This window comes from Vicugna pacos, chromosome 5 (genome assembly GCF_048564905.1).
Source record: "Vicugna pacos chromosome 5, VicPac4, whole genome shotgun sequence".
Taxonomy (NCBI): domain Eukaryota; kingdom Metazoa; phylum Chordata; class Mammalia; order Artiodactyla; family Camelidae; genus Vicugna; species Vicugna pacos.
Window position 1 is genome coordinate 37,086,954 of NC_132991.1, and position 24,054 is coordinate 37,111,007.

Genomic DNA, 24,054 nt, shown 5'->3' on the forward strand with positions numbered 1-24,054 from the left:
TAGAATCATTGAGAGAGAAACAGAAAATACTGATGTCTGGAATCTGTGCCTAGATATTCTGATTTGTTCACACTGGGAAACCAGAATTTTTTTTTCCCGAAAGCATCTCTTGATTTTAATCAGCAGATTAGGTGAGAAATATTGACTTACATACTCTTAAAGGTCCTTCTCAACATTTACCCATCTTCTACATGTATAATTTGGACTGTTCAGCAAGATCGTTTCTTACAAAATTTGTGTATATCCTAGTCCTGTAAATATATTCCATAACCTTTTAACGTCAGGAATTTGCAGTTTTGGACAATGCCTGGTACAAATTCAGTGTTAGCTATTATTCAGGATGACTGGGAAAAGCATCTATCTTTACAAACATTTCACCAGCAGACACTACTTAGTACAAGATTATACAGCATGATTTCTACCCAACAGATATGTTCGTCTTATTAGCTAATAGTTAATTATGTTATTGCAAAGGCTTTGAATATAGCAACCCAACAACTCTGAAGGAGGTACCAATATTAACCCATTTTACAGATCAGAAATCCAAGGCTCAGAGAAGTCCATATATCTTCCTAAGTCCACAAAGCTAGTAAATGGTAGGGGCAGTATTTGATCCCAGGCAGCTGGCTTCTGAGACCAAATACTGCCTTCCTGAGCTATAATCATAGCTAATAATTGTCTCAATTTGAAATTCATTTTCTGACAAGAAGTGATTTTAAAACGATTCCTTGACTTAATAAAATTTAGGTGATTTCAGTCCACCTCCCCCACAGCATTTCTAAGCAGATTCTTGCTCATTTCCCATTTTTCTCGAACTTCATTAATTTTCTAATGGAAATTCTTTGTCTTCTGTGGTGTGTGTAACATCTTTATTATTATCCGTTAATTTAAGCAATAGTTGCTGAAGATGTTAAATGAGACTGGTCTGAGCACCTTCTTTTAACTCAGCCATTTCCATTTTTAATTATCCCATCCTTTAATCATCTTTAAATTCATTCCACAAAAGTAATCAGAAAGAATTTCTCTGAAATGAACAAGCGGAGCACTGTAATAAGTACTTTTATTTTAAAACCTAAGCATATTATATCCACTAAATTTTCCTTAGCTACTAATCAGTTAGTTGATCTTCCCTGTAGAATCACATTTGTCAAGCTTGCTTTGTCCTTGCTGAGTTCAGGCATTTGAGAATCATTATGCCATTATTTCCTACAAGTATTTTCACTATTTGCACGTGGAAATATATAAAATGCCTGTGCAATTTTAGCAGCTTCATCAAGGGTCTGAATTTTAAGAAATCTTCCTAGCTTGAGTGCTAGAAATTCATTGTGATGCAACACAATTTTTTTAACATAATCTGTTCTCCTGAAACACAGGGGAAATATTAAATCCCAATATATACCTTTAATTACTGAAATCCTAGGAAACTGAGTATTTTGACTTGAGACTGAAACAGGACATATAAAGATTCCCAGTCTTATTCCTTCCCCACTGAAGGTTTTCTCTGAATATGAAGTTTAAAATGTCTATGGATACATTGTTAACTAATTTATAGAGTATAAAATAAATGTGAATATGTGGATAATATAATCCAATGCTTTCATATTCTGAATTCTCTGATCTATATTTTTTCTTTCCAACACTAATCAGTGGAGAAACCAGTGATATTTCTTTGAAGCACTGGGTTGCCAACACAATTGTGAAGTTTGGTAAAAATGCTTTCTCCCCTCAGAACAATCTTAGATAGCTATTTAAATATAATGGTGACTTTTTAATATAGCAGAGCTCAACTCTCAATACCAGCAAATCAGGAAGCAAAACTCATATGTTAGAAACAAAGGATTTTCAAGGACAAGTTAATGCCTTTCTGAATGAGTATGTGTTGTCATATTGACATAAGTGAGTTCTTACTAGTACTTTTTCTTGCTGATAAAATTCTTATCCATTCTAATTTAGCTGACAGTACAATGAGCTGGAGGGAGACCGACTCAGACACTCAACCTCATGTAGACAGAGCTGGAGGGTTTCTACCTGGACTGATGAAACTCTCTCTGGCTCTCCCGTGTAAACGAAAGCTATATGGGGTCTTCCAGGACCATAGATGTTTAACGCTTGAACTGGCCAAGGGTGAAACACGCAGGTTGCTTAAGCTGTTCTGACTGATATTAAGACACTATGAAAATGTTTATATGGTCCAGAGCTCATGGCTAAGTCATGGACGTGCTAAGGTGATAGTTAGCATCCTAGACAGAAGCAGCTCAGCACAGGGCGCTCCCTTACGGCTAGGGATCGTTCTACTGCAATAATTCATAAAGCGACTCTTGTCTTTATTGCCGAGTCTCCAGTGTTTACAATAGTGCCTCACATACACTAGGCATTCTTTAACTATTTGTTAGAAAATGAACACTGACCAATACTGCATCATAAACTCCATGAACACACAGACAGTATTACTGTTACTCTCCAATCTTTTCAGCCATAGCATGGTATCTGGCATACGGAACCACTCCATAAATTTAAACCAAATGAATAAATCATCAATCAATTAAATAAATTTCTTCAGCTTCTTGCTGGATACAAAACTAAATCTAGGGTCATTTTTAGAAGCTCTGATGTAAGGGGGGCAGGGATTGCAAGGTGGAAGTGGGAATAAGATAACTAGACCAAGTAGAAAATGTCAACTGGAAAACAGGTAAAGAATTAAAATATTTTTAGAAATCCTGATTTCTTAGTTAAGTGCTATTTGAAGATGTCAAAGAGGCAAATTTGGAGATCTTATGTTCATCATCCATCCAGGCCCCAGTGCTTGGCAAGGCCATTCATCACATCAGGTGTTTTCCATTTCTTATTCCAGACAACAATTTGGAAATAAATCCAATCAATCAATACTTAGTAAGCACCAATCTTATACTTAGTTCTAGCTAGGTTCTGGTTTCATCCTTAGTTGAAAACATAGTTGCTTCCTCCAATCATAGTTTACTCCAGGGACTTCAGGAGGCAGATCTCAAGTTCAACGTGGGATATTTACCTAAGTCTCTGAAACTTTAAAGTCACAAGGAAGGGTAACAATATAAATGATGGTAGAAATCATCATCATATCAAAATGGCTCTTTATTATTTATAAAGCTTTTTCATAAACATTTTTCCTCATGTTCACAAACATACTATACGTGAGAGAAGAAATTATTATTATGTCCACTTTCTAAGTAAATTTAGGATCAACAAACTAAAATAACTTGGCCCTAAGTAACACATATAGTGAGATCATAAATCCAGGTCTTGTCATTCCAAATGCCCATCTTTCCCTCCTATACTTTACTGTTATAAGATAAATACTCATCAATGACACCGTATCAATGTGCTATAGATTCTTCTAAACCTAGTGTTTCCTTCCCATCATCTGCCATAGCTTACTTTTGATACTGACGGTACACATAAAATGACATGTACAAAAACTACTCCATCATCTCACACAGACACTGTTCTTCCTCAGAAACCCTCAAATCCATGGCTCCTCCAGCTTTCAGAGCCTCCTTTGAAATATGAATCTGAGGGAGAATTTGGGTTGCTTTGGCCTTAACTGCTACTAGGACAGAAATGTCCCTTTACTCTGTATCTTCTTTGTGTCAAATCCCTTGCATTCCTGCTAGCTGCCTCCAAGCTTGCCAGAATCAAGAACTTGGATAAAATCTAGCTGGCGGAAATTCAATCCAGGCAAGACAAAAGTGATGCTGATAGGCAGAAGTATTTAGAGTAAATAAGGAGAAGTGCTGTTTCACTGGCAATCGGGACATCATACCCACCAAACATAAACAGCTTTGTGGTGTTACTGGACTCTGTTGCTTCTGGACTTCCTAACAGCTACTGTGGCTGGAAATGCCATCTTCCATCTCCAGCTGGCTTGAAGGCTGCATACTGTCTTCCAAATTAAGATTCTGCCACAGTGATGTACACATTTGTCATATCCAGCTGGACTACTATAATGCGTTCTAGCTGGTTCTCAATACACAAAACTACATAAACGTTACAGACAACAGTGTAAAGTAATTTACTTGTTTGGGAAAACCAGCAACAAAATTAGATGCACACTTGGGTCTTTGGACAGGCCTTATGTTTGTCAAGTTGAAAAAGGAGCATTAACTTTAGTCACTAAAGAACAAGTCATATTATGGGCTGATAGGAGTCCAACGCCCAGAACTTTGTAAAGAGGATAAAAACAGCTGACGAATTAAATGGAAAGAGAGAAAGAAGGAAAATGTCAAAAAAAATAGCATGTTAGAATTCGACCCCCAAAATGGGTTTATTTACCTACATGTCTTTCAAAATAAGACTTCTGACAAATACCCTAAGTCAGATTCAAATGGCTCATCATTTCTATACTTCACAGTACATCCTCACTCACTGAAAAAACCATGAACAATAAAACAGTACATTAAGTGTAGTCACCTGTAAAATTCACCCTGTCCAAGTGCCATTAAAAAATCCACTATTCCTTTACTAATATGGAAAACTACAACTATCAACATATTTTTTTCAATTAAATACCTCCAATTTTTGGATTCGCAGAGAATGTTGAAATTTTGATTAAAGGAAATAAAAGGGGTGGGTGTGTGTGTGTGTGTGTGTGTGTGTGTGTGTGTATTATATAGTTTCCCCATTTGGAACAAAATTAAATAGCATAGTGCATAATATAGCCAGAGATTGGCAATATTTTTTCCTCTAAAGCCCAGATAATAAATATGGCTTTGTGGGCCACATGGTCTCTGTTCAATGGCTCTTGAAGCCCAAGAGCAGTTACAGCATGTAAATGAATGAGCATGGCTGTGTTTCAATAAAACTTTCTTTATGAACTGAAAATTTTAAAATTTAAACACCATTCTTGGCTTTTGGGTTCGATTTAGCCCATAGGTTATGGTCTGCTGAACTCTGTTCTATGGAACTATACAAAATAAAACATAAATTTCCATATCACCAGGTCCTAAATCCCAAGCTCTGCCCTGACTTCTCAAGAGACCTTCACAAGTAATTTAAACTGCCTCGGTTATCTCATCTGCAAAACGGTACAGCTAATAACGTTAAAAGCCTCAATAGATTATTTTGAGGATGAATTCTGGTGCTATATTTTGCAAATGATGCTAATTGCACATAGTAAGTGTTTAATGAATGTTACCTAATGGCATACATTATTATTCTTGAGTTAACGCTTCTTTATTTCAATGAAAGAATTAGCAAAATAACTTTGTGCTTAAATTTTCAAAACTATGTTTTTAAGAGCCTAGATATCCTCTTCGCAAGGAAGAAGGGAACCAAATTTACCTAAAGACGTCAAAGAACATTGGAAACGGGGCAAACGAAGGAAAAACCCTGAGTTGCAAAATCCACCTAAAAGTCCAGCTCCATTTGAATTGATACCTACCCGATTTCTGTCTTCCACTGTCAACAGTGTCTCCTCCACACATTTATCCAAGACATCTGTAACTAGAAGCTTGTCCACCAGTGTGGGCTGAAGGAGGTTCAGCAGTTGGAGACACTCGTCGTGAGCGTTCTCGAAGGATGGGGAGGGCAAGTCGGTGAGCTCCGGGTTCACATAGCGGGCGGCTAAGGGGTTGCCTGCTCGCCGGAGGGCCTCCACAAATATCCTGTCCCAGCCGAGGGGCCAGACCCCGTTCTCCAAGGTGTTCAGAAGGAGACCAGCTGCCTGAATGTTCCCGGTGGTGGCAGCCGCCCTTTGAATCCGCTCCTTCACCTCTGCGGGCAGGAAGGTCAGGTAGTCCAGCACCGGCTCCACCTGGATGTATGTTTTCAGTCTGGGCCTGAAGCACGAGATGAGATAGCAGAAATACTTGTCTGCGGAATTCCCATCCGACGACATCTTTCCTTCTCAGAGGAGCGAGAAAATTCTCGCAAGTGGACGGACAAGTTGCTGTTCTCCGCGCCTCGGACGAGACGTGAGTCCCGCAGGGTCTGCAGCACCGCGCCGGACGGCGGCGAGGCCCCCGGGCCGGCGCGCGGGGGCGCAGCGGCACCTGGGCGGGCGGGCGGGCGCGACCCCTCGCGTGTGTGCGCTGCGCGGCCCGGCGCGGGAGTGGGGCGCCGCCGCTGCGCGCCCGGGAGGGAGCTTCGAGGCCGGCTTTCCGCCAGGAGGTTATATAGTTTCCCCGACTTGTTTCTGTTTCGATTCTCTTCTTTCAGTAGTTTCCACACGTAATTGGCCGGGCGAGGCGTGTCTGTTTGGTCGGGGAGGGGCCACTCTTTGCTAAGTTCTGGCGAGATGAGTCCTTTGGTTAAAGGGCAGGGGAAAAGGAAAGCGAATTCTCTCTCCCACCGAGTAAGACAGGATCGCTCCAGTAGTGTACGCGGGTATTTGTCTGTCTTGCAGGGTTTGGCCCCAAAATGCAGGTTTCTTTGCCACGGCCGTCTCGCTTCACCCTGGGCGTGAAAGCCCGTGATTGGAGACTTCCCAGCCCAGAGAAGAACAGAAACCGCCAGAGACCCTGATGTCAACAGGAAGGTGTTATCGTTGACGGGTGAATGCAGGCAGCCTCTGGCCCCGTCTGAATGGTAAGATTACAGGGCACAGGCAGAGAGATGACGCTAAGAAGGCATCTTTTGAGAGATATGTAACCCCAGAACCCCAGGATGAAGGGACCTCTGCACCCTTTCCAGAATAAACCTGCCCTGCTGAGGGTGCCCAAGAACTCTTTTCTCTGGGGATTTGTGGGTGGGTATGAAAAACAGCAAGTAATGATAAAGAATTAACTTTATTGCCTCATGCATAGATTATAATATTTATTTGGCTCTGACCAAGGCCTGGTGGCAGACGCAGAAAGACTTGAACCACCAACTCAATTTAGGAGGAAGCCAAGACGGAAGGTTTGGTATCTCCCAGCGTGTAAGTTCCCCATATTCTTTAATATACAACTTTCCTTTAATAAAACAAAACAAAATCCCCAACAACTTATTTTTGATGTAGCTGCCATTCTTTTCTTGGATTCAATACAGCAAGTTTTGGCTGGAGCAGCTAGGAACTTAATTAGCAACTAATGTACCAACTTGTAGTAAACATCAACATTTGTCTATGTCATGAGAGAAAAAAAAGACACCCACACTGAAAAATGGCAGCTTCAGTTCAATACGGAAGCCACTTAAATCTGAATCCTTCAGGTTGCCATTCACACAAGGCATTCTGCAGCCCTGGCTGACTGTGGGTGGTGGTGTGTCTGCTTCAGAAGGAGAACCTCCTGGTCCAGAATTATATCGAGGAAGGAGGGGTCATTTAGGCTTTAAGAAAGATACATTGAGGAAAAATAATCTGTTAGCAATGCGCATTCAGTGAAGTCTGGATAGGCCAGGGAAGCCTGGTGGTGTTTTGGACTGTATAAGAGAAATACGGAATCTTTGTATTTATTGGAGGCGTATAAAATACCCAGTTGAGTACTTTTTGCTGTTGTCTTATTTTATTCGCTAATTATATTATGTAGCTAAGCCTTTCTCCTCCCCCAAAACGGTAAGCTGCTTGAAGAAAGGACGTATAGACACAGGACTAGTACAATACTCTACGAATAGTAGGCCCTTGCTGATCCCCCCCACCGTGGGAATTTTATCTGCCTTGCCTCTAGCAGCTGAACTAAAGTCAAATACACAGCGAAAGTTGTTGAAGTGCAATGGAATCTTGGACTTGTAGCTGGGCCTGATTTGTGCTCTTCTTTGCTGTCTCTTTATAAAACATTACCGTATCTTTTCTTCCTTGGGGACATTTATCTTGTAGATAGAAGAGAATCACATTAGATGTTGGTACAGAAATGTTCAAATGATTAATTTTAGTTAGGTGTCTACAAAGATACCTTTTAGGGCAATTACACTACGGTCCCTTCTCACCTTCTCAGGTGCTGGCAGGCTTGATTCAGTCTGTTAAAGCAATAACAAATAAGCAAACCAATAAACATTCTGACCCCTGGTACTCACACTTCTGTCCTGCCGTTTCAAACACTGGGGAATGAGAAGGGGTTGCTGATTAAATATGGGAAAATAACTTCATCTTCATAACACCACAGAGTTGCTGTCTTGGGTAAGAGAGGGTCAGATTTAGAAGTTTAAACATCTGGTAATTTAGGTTCTATTTATTCAGTCACTTAAGCAATGTTTATTAAGCACCTGCTATGGGACCAGCGCTGCACTAGGTGCTGTTTGCAAAACTAAACAAAGTTTTTACTTTTATGGCGCTCACATTCTAATGGGGGTGGGAAGTCAGAAAATAAATCATAACTAGAAAACATATGATGTGTGCGGTGAGGCTGAGTGCTGTGAGGACTGTGGTAAGATCTACCTAAAATGCACATGACAGTTTCACTGGTTGATTTTCTGTATAGACACCCTCTCCTGGTCCTCCCTGCTAGCATCCCATAATACCCATCGATAACAATACATATTTACTGTCAAGTAAGAGTCATTGTGCTGGATGAGGATTGAGTGATGAGGACTGATTGGGGAGGAGTGCCTGGGGGGAAATAGAAAGAAACGTCTTTTTTAGGAATCTACCGTAATCTTGAGAGGAACACTTCTAAAGGAGGGAAGTTGAGGAAAAATAAAGCCAAGCCACAGTCTCTCAAAATGTAGCCTTTTTGCTCATCTATACTTTTGCATCATGGTTTAGTTTAGTTTCTGATTGTTTAGTTTTCCTCTGTCAAGTGTCTTGAAATAACTTTCATTATCATCCTCCTCACTGTTTCCAAGTGTAAGTTTCTGTTTCCTTTCTCCTCTGAGGTAGGAAATTATGCTGACCTGTATAATTTCCTTCTTTTCTAGAGCTCCCTTTCCTTTTTAAGCCCAAAAGAAATATTTCAGTCTCCATCAGTTTTAGAAGTCACCTTTTAGCATTTTGTTCTTTAAGTAGCAATTCAGGGAGATACTAGATAACAAATTCTTGCCGTTAGCCAACTTACTATATGAGGTTTCCACAATTAAGAAGTAGTAAAAATCATAGCTGCCACTTCTTTGACAAACTAGAACTATAATGTAATGGCCACACATAACAGTAGTGCCTTTTCCAAAGAAAATGACAATAAATTTAATTTGATGAAGACATGCTTCTAGAATTGTTATTGTTTTTCATTTGTTTACTAAATTGTATCAGTAAAGAGACTACTCTGTATAATTTAAAGTTAGATGCCCTTCAACTAGCAGAATAGAGTTGTGATTAAGCAGAGAGACCATGAGCTCAGGATGTCAGGATTCACATCTCAGCACTGCCTGTTAATTGTTGTGTGATCTTAGGAAATAACCTCAAATTGAGTTCTCAGCTATAAAATGGGAAGGTTGATAATACCAGTACTGTGTCATAAGATTGTTGAGTACTTAGTGCCGGTCCTGGCACGTTATACGTGCCCTGTTGGTGACTGCCGGCATTCTTAGACAGATGATGAGCAAGAAATGGGGCCAGCCCTCGGTGAATGTACAGTTTATAGAGGAAATAGCTTAGTTATGCACATAAACATTATATAGTAACTAGCCATTTAATTGCGTTTTTACATAGGATCCTTTTTCACTAGAAACGGAAGCTGATAGGCTGATTTAGCAGAAAAGTTTGTTAGAAGGATACTGTTTATATTTCAAAAACATAAATAGGTCCAAAATAGAAAAAGAAATTCTGGCTACGTTTACTAGATCAGGATACCCATTTCTTAATTACTTCCAAAAATTCAGTTATAAAGTGTTTGGTTTTGAGTGTGCACATGTAAAAGCTTTTCTACATAACGAACAGTTTCGGCAAAAAAATTAGATGTCACTGAAAAATTTTCCAAGCATCCATTTTGCTAAATGCTTCCCCCAAAGCTTAAGTCCTTTCAAAACCAGTAACTTGCATATTTGCACATGTTTTGTTAAAACAGCACCTTTGCCTCAAAAGCATAGAATGGCTGTGCTTCTTTTACTTTATTTTAAAACAAAGGCTTAAGAGCAAACCAAAGGTAAGTAGAGTGCTGTCATCTTGTCCTTGAAATCGTGGTTGACATTTAGCTATGGGATTAGATGGCTTAGCCTGTGTCCATTCTGACTGAGGAGCGTCTCTACTTGTCGCTTAGTACCCACCCCATACAATTAGTTAAATATTTTTATTTCACCTCAGCTCCTGCATAACTGACAAAGTCGTGAAGTAGGAGTAGGGACATGAATTATGGCTATAGACTGAGTTATTGGAATCAAATATTGAGATAAGTTGAACCAAACTTTTGAATTGCTTAGTCACAAAGGGTTAAACTAAGACTTAAAAAAAAAAGGATCATCAGTTACCAAATATTTTTATTTTAATGCAGTAGATTATATCAATTACATTTTGAAATCTTATTTCCTCTTCATCCGAGCCCTTACTTTTAAGTTTTTGTTTGTATTTTATGATATGTTATTATAGCTGTAGAAGTGAATATTTTCTAAATAAATATTCATCTATTTATTGAGGTACGTGTTCAAATATTTTAGCTGATAGGGATCGAGAACAAAATACTTGGATACCAGAGCTCCAGAGAACTTCTCAAGGGCTAGAGATTGTGGTAAATTTAAGGAGCAGTATTAATAAGAATGGAGAAGGAAGGTGTGGAGGTGAAAGGCAAGAGAGCTCTGGGAAGGGAAAGAAATTCAGCTGTTAGATCTTGGAAGTAGAACATTTCAAATTGCTAGTGTTATTGCTTTGTGACAAATGTCAGTATACTGAGTTAACACATGGAACCTGAATATATTTCATAGCCTATTGCCAGACATGCTATCCAGCAGATTTGTTCCTGAAATTGAATATTTTAATAAAATTCATTTTTATTTAAAAATAGTTTGTATTCACTGCAGAAATTTCAGGGGAGAAATTGTATTGAAGGAGATTATATGAATTACTTATAATCCCATCACCCAGAGATAGGCATTATTAATATTTTAAATGTATTTCTAACCACTATCTTATTGCATAAATATATGTGTAAATGCATGTATGTGCACATACATACACACACTCAACATCTGTTCAACAGACAGTGAGCTGATATGGTCTCAGTTGTGAGGAAGAGATTTCCAGGGACCAGCTCTCCATATGTAGTTCCCATTGACATTCCAAGGGGAGAAAGAACCCGTGAGAGGCTCCCTATGGCAGGGATGGCCAGGATGTGTGAGCGGCAGGGCCCCGGATTGAATAACAAGTTCATTCCTGTGTTGTATTTGCTGTACTGACCCTTCTTTGGCCTAGATCTTTCCTGAAAGTCGGCCACATGTGTTGTGTTGTGGTGCTTGGATTAGTAAAGGAGACACAGTGGCCCCATGTGGTGGAGCAGATGTGCATAGAAAGTGTATCTGTAGAAAGTGAGACAGGGAGCACAGGCGGAGAATTCCATCCAAGGGAGGTGCTGAGAGCCGAAGCCCTCTAGGAATCCTCAGACTTCCTGGGATCTGAGCCAGGCTTAGCGTGCTCTGTAAGACAGGAAGGCCATCTCAGTACTCAGCTGCGAGGTAAAGAACACCCGAGGAAATGGGCCCAGCAAGAGGGATTGATTTTTCTCATGTAACAACTCAATGAGTCATCAAGGTCAGAACTCTGGGATGTGTTCTGTAATTTTCTTGGCTTTTCTCGCGTGGTTGCAAAATGGCTACAACAGCTCCAAACATCATCTCTTCCTACAGCTTCAATGAAAAGCAGCTTTTTTGAGGGATTGAACATAGAGTCTCTCCCATTTGCCTTTTCCCAACAGTAAAGAAAAATAAAATGTCCCCGGAGTCCCCTAGCAGGAACTTTGATATGTCTGCTGGGCTGGACCTGGGTTGTGCCCCTAAAGTAAAATGATATCCATTCAAAACTCTAAACAATTCCGATTTCTGATAGTAAAGTATTGTTCGTCATAGGAGCGCAAGCCATTTTATACGAATGCAAAAATACAAAAATAATCCAAAGGAGGCTAGAAAAACTTGTGTTCTAGGTGCTTTCCTTACCTGAGCACACACATTGCCCTTGAAGAGCTTCCCCATTAGGAAGTTCAGTTCCCTGTTGTGGTAGAAAGTTGTTCTCAGGCCTCGCTGCATATTCGACTCACGTGGAGAGAGAGATGTACACAAGTATCCATTGCATCAGAATCTCCACGACTGGAACTTCATTGTCAGTTATTTCTCCTTTCAATTCCGCTTGTGACCCCACTCCCCAGCCAGAGCTGAGAACTAGGGAGCAGGGCCTCTGTTGGTTTAGGGCCAGTGGAGAGTGCAGTTGAGTCTCATTATTTGCTATAAAGGCACTGAATTAGTGAATACTGAACCGCTGTTTCTGGGGAAGTAGAAAATTAGGTTCCTGTGAGCCACTGGTCGCAACATTCTAAAACCAACCAGTACATAACCTTGTTTTGTTTGTATTTCTGTTTGAAGACCCTTTATTTAATCTGTATTGTCGACTCATTAACATTGAACTCAGGGTCAACAATACCATGACTCACATCTGAATGAAACTTATCTAATACATAGTTTCTTTGTGAGGCCAACACAGCCTTCCTGTGCTCGGATACACTAGATAAAACTTCAGGACTATGCTTGGGGCCATTTTAAACTCTGAAATCACCAACGAAAGGCACAAAAATGCAAAAAATTTGCACTAAGTATATGGTGAAAAAGACACTGGTTTGCAGGACGAGAACTGAAACAAGGAACTTGTTTAACCTCAGCTGGGAAAATTAAATTTTATAAAATTTTAAAATATTTTTATAAAATATATTCCCTGATTACAGCTAAGAGAATTTAATTTTTCTCCTCTGAATGCCTAATTAGAACATATGTGTATCTGTGCATCGCATGTGCATGTCTGTGTGCATGTTTGTGTTGAGGGTGTATAGATTCGGCACCCCTACGGCAGCTTGCGTCATCCTTTCCTAACCTCGGGACTGGTACACAGGTTTAGAAGTTTATTAGCACGGGTGGTTTCATTTTATTGATTCTTTCTCCCTCAAACGCAGTAAAAACCTCAAGAGGGACATACTATATTATGCAGGAGATTTTTAAAATTTTAATGATAGAGTGGTTCCAATTATTTTATTGCTATAAGAGATCTATTTAAAAATACTTTAAGATGAAGATAAAGAAGGTAAAGATAAAATCACTTAGTGGATGAATGTTAAACTGCAAGCATGGACTGCGGGCGATACCTGATCTTACACATCTCAGAAAGGTTTTGTTTCTCAGGAGTAGACTGCTTAGGTGCCCATAGATGTGCTGTGGGTTGTTAATTAGGAATCAAGAATGACAGCAACATTTAGCCTTTGTAGAACACTGCAGTGAATGTAGAGAAAACCTGAACTTCCTCACAAAATGAACTCTGAACGCTGAACCAGGTGCTCAGCTGGGGCCAGGTACTGCCTGTGGCTTATTTGTTCTACGGAACCTCGATGACTCAGCGTCTCCTCCGCGGAGCCGGCACGCAGAGCAGCGCAGGTCGCGTCCTACGCTTTCAGCCGTATCCAGGCCATTCTCAGAAGGGGACTCAGCGGGGCAGCCTCCCCTTGCCGCCTTCCTCGGGCGCCTCTGCACTGCCTCTGGCCGCTGATGCCGTTGCCTCTACCGCCACCTTGTGGGGTTCTTACTGTCCAATCTTCACTGTGTCAGAACTGACTTCGCTGGTCTCAAATAAAATTGTAACTAGGTGCAGTTACAGATTTTTTTGGCAGATAGCAGAAAAGGGAGATCATCTATATTTCCCAATGGGAACATAATTTAGTATAAACTCTAAGTGTTATGTTTTATAAAAACAGAACGACAGAAAGAGGACTGATTGATCTGCTGGTAGGGAATTTCCTCATTTTGCAAAGGACAGAGACTTGTAGAAGTCAATAATCAATCTCTAAAATATTTAGTGAACGTTTCCTTCAAGAGTTAAAATAGGCAGTAATAACTAGAACAATTGTTTTAAAACCTAGGTTTTATTATTATTATTCCATTACAATGAGGACAGCAGATCAGGAGATGATTGCCATTGGGAAAAAACAGCTTGTTGCAGTTTCCAAAAGGAGAGGGCATACCGGCCTGTGCAGGGTCACATGGGGGAAGAACCAGGGTCAAGTAGGAGGTAGGATGAGAAAGGGGAACGCTTGGGCTTTATTTTGGTTTCTGTGGGAAAGGCCAAGCAAGGCAAGGTGAGTGGGGTTAGAACTGGCTAGACTGAATAATTTCCATAGGCTCTGGGTGTAGAGGCTGTCCCTTGTTGCCTAGTCTGTGGCCCTGGGGAGATTTGTGCAGAGAAATACTGCCCTGTGGCGTGTAAGAGCCAGAAGTTGAGTTTGGGCTCTGGACTGGCTCCTTGCATTGAAAGGCACGCTCCCTGGTGAGTCTTTCGCTACCTCTAAGAATTGGCTAGTCCTGGGAGGGGCAGTCTTTCCTCAGTCAGTGAGGCCCCTTGATCCAAGAACATCAAAATACAGAAAATGGGAAAATGTAGTTAGTACACCAATTAACATACTCTGCTGAAATCAGAGAGTGTGGGTGAATGAACGCAATTAGTAGGGTTAATAAAGGGAAATAGTCCTAACTCTGATATTGGTGTTAATTTATTATCTGCATGATATGGCTAGCTCATAGGTAATTTTCTACAGGAACGTTTCTCAAATGTCAATCAGGAGGAAATACCAAAACTGATCTAAATGATAGAGTCAATAAGCCTGAAGATACATGTTTGCTGAGTTAACACTTCAAGGTTGGGATCACAATCATTTAATTTTTCAAATTTATACTTAAAAAGCTCTATTTCAGCCACATGCTTTTCCAATGGAAATCAATTGTGTTTCCTTCTGAACAGTTTTTACTCCATGTGTACATTTATTTAAAATAATATACAGTAAAGAAGTGTTACACAGGAATTTTAATTTCAATAAATATTTTCTCTTTCTTACCCATATACCTAGATATTTGCTCTCTATATCCCCACTCATCCTTTTTTGGTACTGTCTCTTCATTTAATTATGTTTTCTGATATCACTAACTGCCATTTTGACAATTTATGAGCACACTGTGGCCTAAAGATTCTGTTGCTAGGTTACATCCTCCTTTCTCCTCCCCCTCCCCCTTGATTCTGGGCTGGTTGCCATAGCGCGTCTTGTAATGGGTGGCTCAAGTCTGTACTGGAATCATGGTGGCTGAATAAAAACCTGGGTTCTCTCATTCTCCCTCTCTAGTCTACATAGCCTAGCTGCTCAATCAAGCATTTGAATTTAATTCCAGAGAGATTCACCTTTCAACATAATTTTTCTATAAGTACTTAACCTTAGGCAGTTTATCTGGATTTTTGCAAAACAGAAAAATTACATAAATTGAGTCTCTAATCAAAGAGTCATTAAATTTTGGCAGAATTATAAGTGTAAGGCATGGAATTTACTTTTCTTCACCATGTTTGATCTTTTCCACTTGCCTCTAAAGATCCCTGCTCCACCCATTGAATTGTTCCCTAGGAGGCTGACCTTTACAGATTGCTTTCATGAGCTCCCTTTTCCTCTGGCTTCAGACTGGGATTGGCCAAAGCAATGGCAGAGACTGGAGGCAGGGAAGAGAGTGAGGCTGCTCCCTTCCATCCAGCTCATGCGTCCCTCTGCTGAAGGTTGTGTTTGTGGTGACCCTCTCCATACGGTTACTCTCACCAGGTTTCGGTGGCTGCTTCCTTCCCTTGCCCCTCAGCCTAAGGGTGATAATGGATCCTTACTGTTGCTTGCACTAAGGTGATCTGCCATCCCTTATTGGTGCCTCTTAACTATGTCAACACCTTTGTAAATAGTGACTTTATTACAGTCCCCTCAATTACCGTGTTTGAGTGTGTCATCCGCTTTTTTGGTAGATGTGCCAGCAGCTGAGTTTTATGGATAAAAGCACGTGTTTGAGGTAGGCTCAGTTGAGCAGATCCTGGATGGTGCATTAACTGGGCTCCTTATATCCCCCCGGGTTGATTCTAGCACCATCACTGATCCTGGGTCCTCATCTATGTTAATATAAGCCCTAATTCCTATCCTCTGGGACCTTACAAGAACAGTACTAAACTCTTTTCTTTTTTTTTTTTAACTTCAATTTCTGATTTGGGATAACTCAAACAATAAAGTGCTTTATAGCTTAATTCTTAGCTTTTAAGCACCTTAGAAAGCTTTAAGCATGGAACTTCATTAATTCACTTAGTCATTCAAAACTACAGGAACACTGTGGATTGCCATTTTACAAACATGAAAATCAATCAGGTCATGTTTTGTTTTAAAAGTGTTTTGCACTGTTTTGATCTGTGCCTACATTCACAATGTACCTTATTACTATCTCAGGTTCCTCTTAAAGTGTAATTGGTGCTACTTATTTCACAAGATTGTTGTGAATATCAAATGTAGTGATCTGCTAAATAGCTGTGAAAAAGCATCATGTGCTATATAAATAAATAGACTGTAATTTTTTTCATTCTTATAACCAGGTCTTATTTCCACCAATAGTTTGACATTGATGGGGATAGGGGCGGTCTTAGCTTCACACATGCACAAAACACTTGAGGATTAGTGTGCAAATGAGATGGCCAGTCCATAATCTATTTAAGAACTGGACCACTTTTATATTTTTGATTAAACTGTTTTAGTCTTTGGTAGGTAATTCACACTCACATTATACGTAATCAAGTTACTAAAGGGATAAGCACCAGCAAAAAATACTCAGTCAACGTTATTTCACTTACAGCTTTCTAGAAGTTCAGTTTTATGAGTGTATGATCTCATATTAATATGGAGTCTGATATTTACAAGCATGAAACCTGGATTTAAGTTTTAATGTAGGTGTTTTTCCAGTATTTCCCGAGTCACAGATTACGTTACTGAGGCTATTAATCTTAGTGTTGCTGCTTTTATTGAGCATTAGTTGTGGACACACATTGTGGTCAACATTATATATAGAGCGTTTCTAAAGAAGTTTGAATTGAATCTAAGTTGCTTAATAGGGTTTAACAATCCAAGTGAGGATGTATATGTTCATCCATTCCTTACCTTTCTAAAGAGCACTGTTGACACATATATGCATTACTGTTTATTAAATTGCCTTGGAGTTTCTGCCAAAAGAGTACTTAATATTACCAGAATTAGAAATAGAAAACTGTGTTGTTGAAAGCCTGGCTGAATAAGCTCACTTTGTCAAGTAGCTGGTCTCAGTAATAAATGGTAAATGGTATCTGGAAGCTTATTATACCTCTCTTTCCTCACTAGTGGGCAGAACCCTTAGGCAGCTGATGAAAGAAACAGTTTTAGATTTTAAATGAGAGTATTACTGGATAGCTTCATTTTATACTGTCATGTTTTTACGGCTTTTACAAATAACACATATAGAATCTTCATTATTCCATTTTAAAAACACAATGAATAACTTCTGGAGAAAGTATTACAATTATCGCATGTATATCAATTAAAGCAATGGCATAAAATCTATGTGAATATGTTTTAGTGTGAAATAAATTCTAGGGTGGATCCACAGTGAATTATACAGACACTTAGGACTAAGTGTCCTCTCTTCCTCACCATTCAGATCTTGTGTGTTATAGACTGAACCCTGTTCCCCTAAAATCCATTTGTTGAAGCTTAACTCCTAGTGTGGTGGTATTTGGAGATGGGGCCATTGGATGGTAGTAAGGTTTAGATGAGGTTATGAAGGTGTGCCCCTCATGATGGGATGAGTGCCCTTGTAAGAAACAGCAGAGAACTTGCTTCCTCTGCCTCCCTCCAAGGAAAGGCCATGTGTAGACACAGAGAGAAGGCAGCCATCTGTCACTCAAGGAGACAGTTCTCACCGGATCCCAACCCTACTGCACCTTGATCTTGGATTTTCAGTCTCCAGAACTGTGAGAAATAAGCTCCAATTGTTGAAGCCATCCAGTCTGTGGTATTCTGTTATGGCAGCACCAGCTAAGACATTGTGTGTGCATAATTTCTCAAACTATGTGAATATACAGGTTCCCAGGATCATTTTGCATGTCTAATAAGCTCCATCTTTAATCCACCAGGTCATAAGCTATTTCTATTATTCATTCATTCTTATGGACAACAGTAACAGAGAGGGATTAATTTCTCACTTTCATTACCCCTCTCACTTTCATTCATTACCACCGACAGCAATTAATTTTCATTCTAGAGCCATTGTGGAGGAACACCCCCCCTGTTGCTCAGCAGTTAGTGCATGTGTATCAGGCGGAGAATAGCAGGGTTCACTAAGATGCAGATGCTGGTGGTTGAAAGGCACCCACACTAGTTAAGCTGTTCACTCCACCCAGCCTTTTAGATCAACAGCCTACCTGACGTCGTCATTTAGTCTCATAGGCGTTTCACATCGAGCATGTCCAATGCTGACTTTTGAACTGGCCATCCCAAATGCTCTTCCTCCAGTTGCCATCACTGGCAAAGATACACAAAGCTAGGCACTAGTTAAAGTAATAAGGATGATTTATATTGGTAATAAACTTTTTTTGTCATGTATTTTAACTTTTTCTTTCTCTTGCATTTCTTTTTTTTAAATATTTTTATTGAGGTATAGTTGATTTACAAATTTCAGGTGTACAGCAAAGTGATTCAGTTATACATATGTATATATTGTATATATATTCCTTTTCGGTTCCTTTTCCGTTATAGGAACTATAGGAATATAGTTCCCTGTCCTAAACAGTAGGTCCTTGTTGTTTATCTATTTTATATATAGGGTAATATACTGTTAATAATAAGGAAAAATAATAATAGGAAAAAGAAGTCAATGTAAACTGAACTGAACTTTGATTTGTACAGAGGTGACTGTGCGTTTTAAAGGGAGAATGAGGGAGTAAGTGGGGGCTTTGCAGAATCAGGGAAGTGGAAAAATTATAAAAAGCAGGAAGAGGGGTCTAGTCCGTGTGAAACCCATCTGGGTTTGCTAACTGGTGCCTCCTTAAGAAGGGGAGGTTTGAGCAAAGGCTTAAAGGACATGAGCAAGTCAGACATGACATTTCTGTAGGAAGAATATTCCAGGCAGAACTAGAGCTACAGTCCTAAGGCAGAAGCCCGCTGACCTGCTTAGAGAGCAGCAAGGAGGCCAGTGAGTCTGGTGTGGAGGGAGCCAGAGGGGCAGCCAGCGGGGAAGGAGGCTGCCTTGAGCGGCCCACTGGATCCTGCGACCTCCTCTGTCACCTCCCTTCCCGTACTTCTGCTTTCATTTTCCTTTTGTTCCACAGTATTTATCACCTTCTAACATATTATGTAATTTACTTACTGGTTATCTTATTATTGTCTGTTCTTCCTGCTAGAATATAAGCTCCACAAGGGCAGGGAATACATCCTCCCACCCCCACTGATGTCCGTTTTTCCATCTAAATTTGTATTACAATATGGATGTTCAGTAAATATTTGTTGACTAAATGAATTAGGCTATTTATGTGAAATTTCTTAGCGATATAAAATAAGCTCCATTAATGTTTTTCATTAGATGGTAGGTCTCATTATAGTATTTGGCATATAAATCATTTCTAAGAGAAGGGCAGGCTCTGGTTCTGGAACTGAAGTTGGCTGAGGAGCAGTAAATACTTACTCTTGTCTTTCACGTAACTGTTTCTCCACCTGTAAAGAGAAGGAGGAAGAAACAATTCATATAGAGGGAAAGAGAAAATGAGGTGGCAACAGATAGGGAAAGGAACCATAGTTATTTCAGTGATTATATTGTACCAGTAAATGTGCTGGTTAATTGAATATCTAAACTTACGATAAGACCAAAGACCACCAAGATTTGGAAGAAATATTATAAGTAGACATAGTCATGAAAACTTTATGGTCACTGTTTCCAGCATGTATCCTGTGGAAGAGGAGTAATTATTGGCTGATCTTAGTCAAAACCATGCATTTTCTTGTTAATTTCTCTAGTTATGGGTGTGCCATTTCCCTGCTCTTTAAGCCCTCTCCTCTTCTAGTGTAAATCATTTTTATTATATTTTCAAATACTATGTTTGTTGCCAGAGAGAGAGGGGAAGTGTATTAAGAGACCACATTCTACAGCCAAACTTCCTGGGTTCTAATCTCAGCTTTGCTACTAACTATGCAACCCTGGAGAAGTGACAGACAACTCTCCACCTCACTTTTTTGCATTTGTAAACTGGAGGGAATAACAGTACATATCTGATGGGGTTGTCTTGGGAATAATACCTCACAGCACAGTGCCTGTTACATAGTATTCCTTCTAAAAATAGCTATTTTTATAGAATAATGGAGCATTTTCTAAAAAAAAAGTATTTATTTTCTATACATTACATTTTCATAAAATGGTTTCATTCATACAATATTAACTGAATTACGAAGGCAAATTTTCATTACTATTACTGTCGGGCTGCACCCCTTAGGCCTGCGAACCCTGTACTTGCCCAGCTTTAAGACCAAAGAAAGAGTCTGGAGTCAGGGACAGAGACATCAGTGGTTTAATGGAAAGGGGGAGCTTACGTCTGGAGCAAGGTCCTGGAGTGAGACCCCACCACGTGCAGTGGACGGAGGGGCAGGACATGGCAGCAGTCTTCCCTAGGAGGGAGGGGGAGGTTACCAGTTATAAGGGGAACTGACATCAGTGTGGCTCATTGGTTACCAGGGCAACCAGCCGAGGGCTATTTTCCTCACTGCCCCTTTGATAAGCTATCAGGGTGGCTAAGGGTAACAATCCTTAGCTGGGACCTGAGGCAAGCATGTAAAAGGGCAGGTGAGTAGAGCATAGGTGAAGCAGGCACTGATCAAGCAGGGGGTAGACAGAAAGCAAGAGAATAGCCATCTTGGGTGGCCTGATCATACAGTTACTTTAAAAAAAGTCCTCTTTATTGGTTCATCTGAAATTTTAAATTCCTAAACTGGAAAATGTATAATGTGAAATACTAAATTTAGAGAGAGATAAGGTAGACTGTGTTGTTGAAAATCTTCTCTGTATCTTATAAGGTAGTCATGGGAGATAAAATAAGTTTCCCTTTACCCTTCTGAGTTCTTGGCTGAGATCCGTATAATAATAAAAACAAACAAACAAACAAACAAACAACCCAGATGAACAAGAAAAAAAAAAAGCCCAGAGGTTTAACATGTACTCTTAGGTATACATAGGAGATAGCCAAAGAAAAGTGAATAATTCTCAGAGGTGACTTAGAACTTCAGCTTAAATACCATCTTCAGATAAAGAGAACAGAAGGAAAGATACGGAGAAACTAGCTAAGGAGACGTTACCAGGAAAAGTAGGATAAACAACTATAAGTTTTAAGTCCCTGCCTTCTTTATTGATAAGGGTCTAAACTAGTCTCAGAGTATTCATCTCTTTCCTTCCTGGTAGAGAGGGAAGGAGGGGCACTTTTGTCTCGATTTTAGGCAAATGGAAGGGAGTAGAGAGCTTTTCTTGTATCTGCTTCTTAATTGCCTTCAGTTCAAAATAATCTTTATACCAAATGGCATATTTTGGGGTGGCATATTCTGCTACCCTTCAGTAGGAATTTCCCTGGCTAGTTCTTCCTCTAAGAGAGAGACACATTGCCAAGAACGTCAAAGGATCTGATATGTAACCTATTTGCAAGCTAACAAGTAGCCTGCCACAGTTGACAGAAGGCACTCTGTTACTCACAGCACAACAGGCAGCATGAGCTTCAGGCTGTCATAGATTCCTCTTGCTCTCAAGTCCCACAGAGTGAGATCGAGCTGCTTAGTGGATGATGCAGAAGCAGATCTGAATCAGAATGGAGGAACGCTATGTTTAGGAAAGCCCTACTGCAAATCTAACCAAACTTTGCCCTGGAAGGAGAGATTATCTTATCCTGCAACAGACCTTCTGTCTGCCCTTGGGGAAAATACTACCCATATCTTGAAACTTTCCTATCATACACAAATGCAGTACATCAGTAATGCTAGTATCAAAAAGAAGATGCACAAAAATTCTGAACAGAGATTTAGACTCATATTGTAAATGTAAAACACTTGATCCTTTCTGAGCATTTCTTTGAATCTGTAGTTGATCAATAAGAATAAAATTTGCAATGACTTGTTTTGCTTTGTAATGCTTTATCTATCACTTGATGCTTTAAAGAGTCAAATGTCCTTTCCTCTCATCAAGTAGGTTTTATCATCCTCCTTTGTTTATTTATGCCAATAATTTAACCTCATTGGCTAATGTATTTCTTATTGTGTTACAGGAACTAACCCACACTTTCTCAAGAGTGGCTCGTACCTTAGTAATCTTCCTTACTCTGCCTCTTCCGGAGAAAATTAGGTTTCACAAGGTTGACCATGGTCCTCCTCTGTAGTGTAGCTGAGCAATAGTTACTCAGCTTTGCAAGGTTGATTTCCTCTGCTAATAGACAGTTAACGTCTTTTTCCCACATCCTTATTTTTAAGAAACATTTTAGCAGTTGTCTTATTCTTCGGAGATAACTCAAAATAATATCATCATGGTCTTTTTGTTTGTTTTTAAACTAAACCTACAGCTGCCTTGTCCTTGTGTGTGTCTTGTCCGTTTCAAGCTGCAGTTACAAAATTCATTTGAGCTCCAGAGAAAAGCATAAATGTCAATAACTATTCCTTAATAAATAAAAAAATTGAGCATTTAACTTTTCATGGAATGATTAAAAACCAAGCTGTTCCTCTCGGTGGATGTAATTAGGAGGCACAACTTAAGAGTTTGCCCAAATGTTCAGTCATCTGTAGGATTGCCAGATAATACATAGGATGCCCTGTATATTATCAGTGTATAAATAGCAAATAAATTTTTAGTGTAAGTGTATGTCTCATGCAATGTTTGGGACATACTCATTTTAAAAAAATTGTTTATTTGAAAATAAAATGTAACTGGGCATCCTGTATTTTTATTGCTAAATCTGTCAACTCTAATTCACCTTTTATCTACCAAACGAACTATGTATGGTGACCTTTTGGTAAAATGTGGTGTCAAGAGGGTTCTAGCTCAGGAGCACTACCTTTAGGGTAGAGGTCAAGATTTCAAAGTTTTGATGACGTGATATCAATGCTACACAGAAACAGATGTTAAGTAACTACAAGTTTTGGGATTTACAGACATGTATTTGGTACTCCGGCCTCAAAACGGTGGAGGAGAGGTTAAAAGAAGTTATGGACTGGCTGGTTTGGGGTTTCTAAGGAGAAAGGAGACCGGACTAGAGAGCCTTTCCACAGAGGGTGGTAGTTTCTGCAGTAAAGGCTTCGGTGCGGTTTAGTAAGGAGGGAGCGTGAGACCCGAGCAAGTCAACAGGAACGAAATAGGAAAAGGCTGGGTGCGTGAAGCCAATCAGAGACGAGGTGGGTGGGGCTAGACTCCGGGAAGGGGCGGGCTTCGGCAGTGTGGGCTCCGAGGGGCGGGACTCAGCCAATCCGAACCGAGTAGGGCAGGGCTGGACTCCGGCAGGGAGGGAGGGGATTGGTCTCGGGGAAGGGAACCGCGCATCAAGAGCGTATTTCAGCCTCACCTGCGCCTGCACCTGCACCTGCGCTTTTCTCCCAGCCGGGCGGACGCCGAGTCGAAGGGTGACGACGGACGCTCGCGCGGACTGTCATGGCCTACCCGGGATACGGAGGCGCGGTGAGTCCTGGCCGCTTCTCCGCGGCCGCCGCCCCCGCGGGGTGTGGCGCCCCCGCGGACGGTGCCGACGTGCGGGTCCGCCCTCGGTGGATCCTAGCTTTCTTCGGCCGCCTGTGGTACTCGGCGGCGCCGGGACTCCTCCCAGTGCTGGAAGCCGAGGCCGGGGCCCAGCGGGAAGCTGCAGGTGTCCTGGTCCCTGAGGGCCTCTTAGGCGAGTCCTTGTGGAGCCAAGGGTGTGGAGGTTTTTTAGAAATTTCTTCCCTGGAATGAAGAAACAAAGCATCCTTTTTCTTGTTCTAGTGATATTTTGTGGTCCACCCTCCCTCCAAGCCTCCTCTCCCATTTTTCCCCAGTTTTGCTAGACATCTTCTTTCTGAATTTTTTGACCACTTCTTTTTTTCTGTTCTTTATGTTGCTTGTGAATAAATTAGATACGCTAAATATCTTCTAATGTTTACTATTCTACCAAGGGCAATTTGTCCTAGACTTTTTTTTGGC

The 24,054-nt window shown here is 40.4% G+C and overlaps 2 protein-coding genes and 1 long non-coding RNA gene across 6 annotated transcripts in view; 1 reads left to right on the forward strand and 2 right to left on the reverse strand.

Moving 5' to 3' along the window:
- Positions 1 to 6,041, reverse strand: part of IFIH1 (interferon induced with helicase C domain 1) — a 50,607-nt gene extending 44,566 nt beyond the window's left edge. The window contains exon 1 of the mRNA XM_006196223.4: positions 5,414 to 6,041. Within this exon, the coding sequence (XP_006196285.2) occupies positions 5,414 to 5,869 (456 nt within the window). The 5' untranslated portion in view covers positions 5,870 to 6,041. The remainder of the gene's footprint in view (positions 1 to 5,413) is intronic.
- A 287-nt stretch (positions 6,042 to 6,328) lies between these two features.
- The window catches only part of GCA (grancalcin), a 34,341-nt gene continuing 16,615 nt past the window's right edge, over positions 6,329 to 24,054 (forward strand). For 2 of the 4 annotated variants that reach the window (XM_072961065.1, XM_015250566.3), the window contains exon 1: positions 23,368 to 23,556. In XM_072961065.1, coding sequence (XP_072817166.1) covers positions 23,530 to 23,556 — 27 coding nt within the window. In that variant the 5' untranslated portion in view covers positions 23,368 to 23,529. Of the gene's footprint in view, positions 6,559 to 20,622; positions 20,698 to 23,367; positions 23,557 to 24,054 lie in introns of those variants that run through there. The other 2 variants (XM_072961064.1, XM_072961063.1) reach the window with 2 other exon arrangements.
- On the reverse strand, positions 19,426 to 20,518 carry LOC140696289 (uncharacterized). The gene is made up of 2 exons (XR_012072431.1): positions 20,448 to 20,518; positions 19,426 to 19,577 (listed from the first exon to the last, which is right to left on the reverse strand). It is a non-coding gene; the product is annotated as an uncharacterized lncRNA (long non-coding RNA).